The sequence below is a fragment of the Ciconia boyciana genome, chromosome 7 (assembly GCF_034638445.1).
Source record: "Ciconia boyciana chromosome 7, ASM3463844v1, whole genome shotgun sequence".
Taxonomy (NCBI): domain Eukaryota; kingdom Metazoa; phylum Chordata; class Aves; order Ciconiiformes; family Ciconiidae; genus Ciconia; species Ciconia boyciana.
In genome coordinates, this window is record NC_132940.1 from 16,763,046 (window position 1) to 16,770,852 (window position 7,807).

Below are 7,807 nucleotides of genomic sequence, written 5' to 3' on the forward strand. Positions count from 1 at the left end.
GCTTAGATAACAATTCTCTGAAAGAGTAATCAGAAACCTCTTCTTGATAGTAATTTTTTCTAGCTCTCCTGTTTGCTTCTTTGCAGTTCCAGATGTTATTACATTAAACAGAACAGTAACATGCTAGGAATTAACGTCAGCTAAAAAGCTGACAAGGGTTTATTTATTACTGGAAGCCCAACATTCATGGGAAATCAGTAATACGGTAAGAAAATTATGCAACTCTCAAAAGGAATAACTTCCAAATGCTTGAGTCAAACCACCCATTATCCAATTTATTTTCTTAAAAATAGGATTTAACAAAGAATTTAGTGCTAAAGTATTACCTTAATTATTAAAACTACAACCACTTTTGCTCAATTCAGGATTGAATCCTACATCCTGTATTTCAGAATTGTGTCTTATTTAAGACACAAGAGCAGGCAAGTAGCTACTGGAAAATCTGGACCCAAATTAAAAAATAAAAAATATCAACTCATGATCCTTGACCGCTACAGGAAGGAGAGTTTTATTATAAAGTCCTCTGACCTTCAGTTAAGATGTTGTAGCTCAGATTGTCTGCTCCAGAAGACCTCTCAATTTCACAAATATCTATCTCACAGTATTTTAGCATATGAATATAAATAGTAATATAAATTCTGAAGTATTTATATGTCAAATAAATGTATCAGTTTCTCCTAAAACCTACAGACCAGAGTTCTAGTGTAGAGCCCTCTGATGTTCCAAGGGATTTTTTTTTTTTTTTTTTAATGTGAGAGCAGTAGGCTTCACCTTCTGCTTTCCATCACCTGTAGTATCAAGCACTCAGACACTCATACGAAGTCTTCTCCTCAGTAGCCATTATGGTAGTGCTGCTATTCTATGGTGTTTTCCCAGTAACTATTTAGCAAAGGGGAGCGGGGGGGGGAAACCACGAAACCCCAAAAAACCACCCCACAACTGACTACATATATCTAATTAAATAAACTGTTTAATTAATGGAGTCACTTAAGCAGGGCACAGTTGCACTTTAATCTGGTTGTGAAACAGTTCAGAGAAGCAGTGTGGGCTGTAAGCTGTGGAACAAGTAAAGCATAAACAGACACTGTTTACCAACCTTAGTGAAGACAGCATTTTATTTAACAAAAAAATCCTGTAAACACCAGTCAGTCTTTCCATGACTACAGATCTTTTTAAAAGTTACACAATTTCTCTAGGCAAATTATTTTATAAAAAATATGAACTAGAAAGAAAATATAACCTCATATTATCTCAGAGGCAACACCACCTAAAAACAAACAACAGGCTACTGAATGAATCTTAAAGTGTGTGGAAAAATACGTATGCAGTTCATTAAATAAGCTTCTGAGTTCTAGTTTTCAGGAAGTAAAGAAGTTTGAAATGGAAAAAACCATCATCCAAGTCCTCTCCATATTAACGTCCCCCCTTCAAGATAAGGTCCAAGATTTTTGGCTTTTGAAACTAAGGAATTTACGTGATACATAAACATGGTGAAACTGCAGTTTACTGAATATTCCTTTCTAACAAGAAGTCTGATAAAAATCTTAATGGCAACTACTTCATGTTACATAATTTCTTCAGTCAATAAAATATTTTAATCTCTAGAAGAGTAACCAAGTACAAGCACGAGTTTCACCAAGTTGCATGTAAGCAACAATCTGTCTCTCCAGTGTTCTGTGTTTAATCTGATTCAAGAGTGACTTAGCCAAAACATAGGTCGGGAAGTCAGAAAGCTGAGACTGCACCATGTGACCCCAGAATGAATACTTGCTGCACCAGGCAGCCTTAGCAGAGGACCATTATTAGATTGCTCCTGTAAATCCACTTGGTCTTACTTGTTACCACATACATACTGGGTTCAAGCTTTAACCAACTTATGGTAGTTGTGAAAAATTAAAAAGATGAGCAGTCTTTTAAAAAACAAATGCTGCTAAAGCAACACTGGAACTTTTTGAAGAATGAAAATATGGCTTTGCATACAAAATAACAAGAAGAATTTGGCTAGTTCTCAAAGTTTTTGTAATCATGGTATATTTATATAAAGTCAAAATCTATGACAATATAAGCCACAATAAAAAACCCCCAGTTTTCATCATTCTAAATCAAGGGTTCACATAGTTCTTACGGTGTCAGGGCTTGCCACATTGCTTCAGTTTGTTGCTCTGCTACAGCTTCCCTGGAATAATCAAGACTATTTCCATTCCACATGCCAATGCCCCTTAAACCTCGATTCTTCACATAGGCTGCTTTTAGAGAGATGCTGCGAGGGTCATCATACCATACTTGGTGGAAGTAACCAAGAGAATCCTAGAAAAACATTTAAACACTAGCGTCAGTACCTACCTATCTATATAAACATGATACATTAAAGTTCATTGAGTTTTGATACATTTTCTGTTGAATGCAGTGAAAAGTACAATTAAAAACTCAGATATGCAAGCTATGTAGATTTACATACTGATACTTTCCTGATTTACAAACTATTTTTCACACAGGACAATTAAAAATTTTAACTCAAATACTTGACTATTTTTTTACTTGTAGAATCTAAGTTATAAAACAGTGATACATTTTAACTGAAGTTAGATGAAAAGACTTAGCTAATCTGTATTTTAATAATTTTTGAAAATACAGCTAAAACCTCAGATACACTATCTAACCTAACAAACAGGTGAATTTAGTTAGAGATAAAGTGCTTTTTTCAGCAATAAACAGTTTTAGAGGAGGTTGTAAAATTTTGTCAAAGTTATGCTGCTTGGACCTGGTCACTGCTTACAACACTTTTTAGTCATCTACATGTGAAACCTAAAATTATGTCTAAAAAACAAGACAAAATGCATATACTGTATTGTTCATGTAAGCACAATCGTGCATGGACTCTTTCACTATGTCTATGTAGAAACCAAATGCAGAAGAGAACATGCATGCAAGCCACTGGGTTAGAAAAGAGCATCTCAGAATCTCTTTCAGTTTAAATTAGTCATCAACTCATAAAAGTAACTGCAACAGTAAAGGATGGAGCTATAGGATTTCTTTGTGCCAAAAAGTCCTTTTTAACATGATACAATCTCTCAAGAAAACTGCAAAGTAATAAAGATTTCTATTACTCCTGTAGTCTTCAGTCACTGCACCCCTCTTTCAGACTAGAAATTCAAGATATGGAAATCCAGCCATCCTTTACCACACGAAAAAAAGAAGTAGAAGACACAAATGGAAGAATCTAACCCTGAAAACTTTGTAATCAAAGAACTATGGTTCATGAACCATAGTTTACTCCACAACATGATGTCTCAAAGAGACACTTACCTGGTATTCATAAAATGGAGATTTCTGTACCTCATCCCACAGCACACCTGAAAGAGAACTGTTCACCTGCTTCATTATTGCTCCATAGGGGACCTGACGCCCTGCAGCATCACTGCAAGGAGCCCCACGGAAAGGTACTTTGGAAAGGGAACAAACATGATCCTGAAAAAAAAGCAGAAGGCATGAGTTTCATGTTATATAGATTTACTGAACTCCAAAATAGCAGTACAGCCAAGAACAGAGTCACAAAAGGCATTGAGGTCTCAAAAATCCCAAATCTTCCAGTATCTGAGGCAGACATACTATTTGTAGACAGTAAAACAGTTAAATTTTGTTTGTCGTAATACAGGATTGGATGTATTCAATTCATTCAACTTATACAGTTGTCTTATCTTTTCCACTTTTAATTCACTCTTACATTTTTCAGAAGTATGATGTTGTTTGAGACTTCATGATTTGGATATAAACTGCTATACTTTAAGTCATAGGTCTGCTATGGTTTGTTGCACCTAGTCTTTAAGCTGTGAGCTTAGTGACTGTGTTGAGAAGGCAGATACAAGCATTGTAGTGCCTTTGGACATCATCTCTTCTTGTACAGATAACATCTACAGCTCCTTAGTCAAACATGGCACTTGGTTATCGTGGGGTTCAGGTTACCTAGGGAGAGATAAAATGCCTTGTTTGGTAATAACACTGCTCATCAGTTATCAGCCAAGCAAAAGTCTCTGTCCTGAGTCCCAGCTTTATGCTCTTATCCATCAGACCACAGTATTTCCTAATCCAAAAACAGGATCACCAAAATCTAGCTGTCTCTTTCCCAGGAAAAAATTAACAGTACGATTGCAAATGAATAATCTTCATCTTACCTTTGACAGGTTTTGGCAGACATAGTCATAGCCATACCAGGGGACACCCATCACAAGCTTCTTAGGATCAATGCCCATATTAATGTACTCTTCATATCCTAGTTTTGAAGGAAATAAAAATTACGATGCATTATTGCATTTTCCCATGCTTTTTATTCTTAGAACTAATCTAGAGCCAGAGCCAATATAGGACTTGCATGATCCCCAGACAGAGGCTAAGGTGCAAGCTCTTCTTTACCTCCCATCTGCATACTCCTACACTTGCTCTGTTCAGATCCTAGTCACTGCTCTAGTTGCTCACACTTAAAACTAGCTGCCCATAGCAAGAATTCACAAGGATGGGAGACAAATGTTTCAGGTTCTTTGCAACACCATTGCTTTGGCTGCTGTTTGTCATTCTAGAAGTGTCCTTCACAATTGTGAGGGCTAGACAATTACTTTACAAGTAACAACACACAACTGCTAAAGGTCTATCCATAGCGTCATGAGGATCTGAGATATTATTGTCACATTAGGACAACACATATTTGAGCGCACTCGAAAGCCTTAATAGAACCAAAAAACTTGTCTAAGAAACGGCAATCTTTTCTATCTATTGATGTGAACAAACGGAAACGTTCTGATGCCTGGGGAGGCGTTTTGTCCTCACCAACTAAAGTCTGCAGGTAAGGAGCATTGGCTTTTGCAACACAGTCTGTCCAGATCTGGCTCTGTTCATCATATGACATCACAAATAAGAAGTCACAGGCATCTGCAATCCCAGTGTAGTTGTAGCACCTTTTATCTATGCATGCTGGAGACCAAGCCACATCAAATGTTACCTGAAGGAAAAATGCACACATTAGTATCATGTATGGCACTTAGGCACTCCGGTTTTCTCTATAAAGAAAGCTGTAACTTCTAAAGACGGTATTTCCCAAATGTTGCACAGCGTTTAACACATGGTGATACTAATGAACTATAGGAGAAGCTGCCTAGCTGATAAAACAAACATTAGATAATAAACAGTGAGTGCCCCTATTAGTGAATTCAAAATACCAAATAAATTAAAATATAACATGAAAACCATCTGATCAAAAATATTAAGCATGATGGAAATCCTTAAAACTTCAGTGATGGGTTTACCAAAACATTGTCAAGCTTTTGCACCAGAAGGCTGTATTTGCCCTACTTTCCAAGGTTCATTGAGCCATACTAATAACTGCCAGCTCACACAAGGCAATAACTTGTATCTACAAGTCTCAGTGAAACCCTTCTTCCACTTAAATTTATACAGGTCGAAAAGAGTGATTCTTATGATAGCATATTATAGCTACCAGGCATAATTAACCATTCATGAGAATATCATGCTTTAGATCTGCATATATTTTTTCATATTCATATGCTAAACAGCATTCTCAAAACTCCTTGCATTTCATAAAGTTAAACTTAAGTTTGTATAAAGTACATTATTATTACCTGTGATCCTGGTATTTCTCTGTGAAAAGCATCTGTAGTTTCTTTAACGAGCTCTGTTAAAGCATAATACTCAGGGGAGGTTTCGTTAACTTCCTGCTCTATATCTATGTTAATTCCATCCATATACTGTTTTTTTGCAAGGTCCACCTGTTGGGATATCCACGCCACTCTTTCAGCAGGATCAACAATGTCCTTAAGAGGTACATCACCTAGACAAGAGGCCTTCAAGAGTTAACATGTATTTGCACCACAGTAATAGTAAGGAGGAAAGGTTTGTCTTTACTGAACCAACAAACATTAACCACAAAATAAAAAATCCCCACACCCATCCTGGTAAAATACAAAGGAGTTAACTTTTTTCCCCAAGCGTAATTTTGAGAACCCACCCCAGAAGAGACTACCAAGCTTCTCTGAGACAGCAGTGTTTAAAATTAAGTTCCTTTTGGATATTTGTCTATAATTTTAATCTCCTTAGTTTTCCTTAATATTCTTTTAGCCACTGTAAACTTCCTTGTTTGAAATCAATGTCTTACTGTTTAGATAAACATACTTTTATGTTTAATCTTTGTTACTTTCCACATTGTGGTGTTGGATTCCATTTTTGCCTCAACAGAGCCAAAACTTGATTACATCAGGTAAGCTGTAATGGACTTTGTCTTTCTAATCAACATTTGTACCTGCAGGGAGTTCCTGAGCATTCATGTTTTAAAACTCAACCACTTTCTAATACAGAGGGATTGATTTAAGTGAAAAATACTAAAAATTACTTAAATTCCCTTCCCTTACCCTGTCTTTTGGGTACTGCGCATAATATCCAGAATACAGACCCAAATAAATATCTTCTACAGGCTTTTCCTTTCCTCCCTTCCCCCCTGTTCCTCCACAGCTGTGATGTTCCCTGTTAGAGGACTTTTATTTAGATGTCACTGGAATGGTTTTGTTATTACTGTGGCAGAAGCCACTGCTGGTTTTCTTTCTAATACCCTGCATACAAGCACGTGCAAAAAGTCAAGGTATTATAGTCCTGTGTGCAATATCCCCTTATTAATTAATCTGCTTACTGATTTTTAATACTCTGCATACAAGTGAATGTGAAATGTCAAGGTATTATAGCCCTATGTACATTATGTTCTTATTCATGTATCACATAAATATCCACATTTTTGCAATGTAACCAACCTTTCAGTACTATCCTGGAGCCTTTAGAGTGAGCATAGCACATGAGCTCAGGATCATACTTTCCAAAAGCAGCTACAGTTGTAATTTTTGACCAGTCATAGGATTTCCAGCTTTTCTTTCCCACATCGAACACGAAGACCTGGAAAAGGGGTAAAAAGCACCCTCGTTAGCTCCAAACACTTCTCAGCAGGATGATTATTTTCCACATGCCTCTTAAGAAGGGACGTGACTCGTGTCTCTGGAGACCAGCTGGCACGCTTGCCCCCTGCACTTGCAGGAACAGCTTCCCCGGGCCGGGAAGGGTCGCGGTTTACAGCAGCTGCGGGCAGCACTCCACCCTGCAGCGGGGACAGCAGGCTGCAAAACCAAACTCGTCCCAATGCCGACACTTCCCTGTGAATCACATGCACCTATTTTTTTAAAAACTGTTCGACTCTAATGCAGGCAGTTAAAATCGGGCAGCGGTGCACGGTGCGTTTAGCACGCTCCCAACCGCGCAGGCCGCCCCGCGCCCGGCCTTCCCTGCCGGCCGGCAGCCCCGCGCCCCTCCCGGGCCGCTCTCCCCAGCCTTCACCAGGCACGCCCCGGGGCCCAGAGCCGCCGGGCCGGGCCGGGCCGGGGGGCCCAGAGCCGCCGGGGGACCCGCACCTCGAAGCCGCCGGGGCCCGTGACGGGGCGGCAGAGCCGCGGGTCCTGGCAGGGGCACGCACCGGCGGCAGAGCCGCCCAGCAGCAGCAGGAGGCCGAGCGGCAGGAGCCACGGGCCCCACGGCCGCCCCATGGCGAGCCCCCGCTTCCGCCTCGGGCCCGGCGACGCCGGCGGGCGGGGCGCGCTGGGTGCCGGCCCGGCCGCGCAGCTCCGCCCCGCAGCCCGCGGGAGGGCGGCCCGGGGGGACGCCGTTGTGTCCCCGGCGAGGGGCGGGGGCGAGCCCAGGGCGGCCTCCCGGCGGGAGGTACGGGCCGCAGCCTTGGCGGTGGTGTGGCCGTGGGCAGGCCACC

The 7,807-nt window shown here is 40.4% G+C and overlaps 1 protein-coding gene across 1 annotated transcript; it reads right to left on the minus strand.

Moving 5' to 3' along the window:
• Positions 1-1,111: 1,111 nt before the first annotated feature.
• On the minus strand, positions 1,112-7,651 carry CTBS (chitobiase). Its single transcript, XM_072868287.1, has 7 exons — positions 7,458-7,651; positions 6,810-6,948; positions 5,631-5,839; positions 4,822-4,993; positions 4,173-4,270; positions 3,307-3,468; positions 1,112-2,307 (listed from the first exon to the last, which is right to left on the minus strand). Exons 1-7 carry the CDS (start codon positions 7,587-7,589, stop codon positions 2,122-2,124), a joined length of 1,098 nt encoding a protein of 365 aa, XP_072724388.1. The 5' UTR covers positions 7,590-7,651; the 3' UTR covers positions 1,112-2,121.
• Positions 7,652-7,807: the final 156 nt, after the last annotated feature.

What these genes read in the sequence shown, in the direction of transcription:
- CTBS (XM_072868287.1), bottom strand. Translation starts at nt 7,589, where the DNA reads ATGGGGCGGCCGTGGGGCCCGTGGCTCCTGCCGCTCGGCCTCCTGCTG. An exon ending in CGGGCCCCGGCGGCTTCGAG is followed by an intron (nt 6,949 to 7,457) that starts GTGCGGGTCCCC and finishes CCCCTTTTCCAG; the next exon opens with GTCTTCGTGTTCGATGTGGG. An exon ending in CTCCATTTTATGAATACCAG is followed by an intron (nt 2,308 to 3,306) that starts GTAAGTGTCTCT and finishes ATGTTTTTCTAG; the next exon opens with GATTCTCTTGGTTACTTCCA.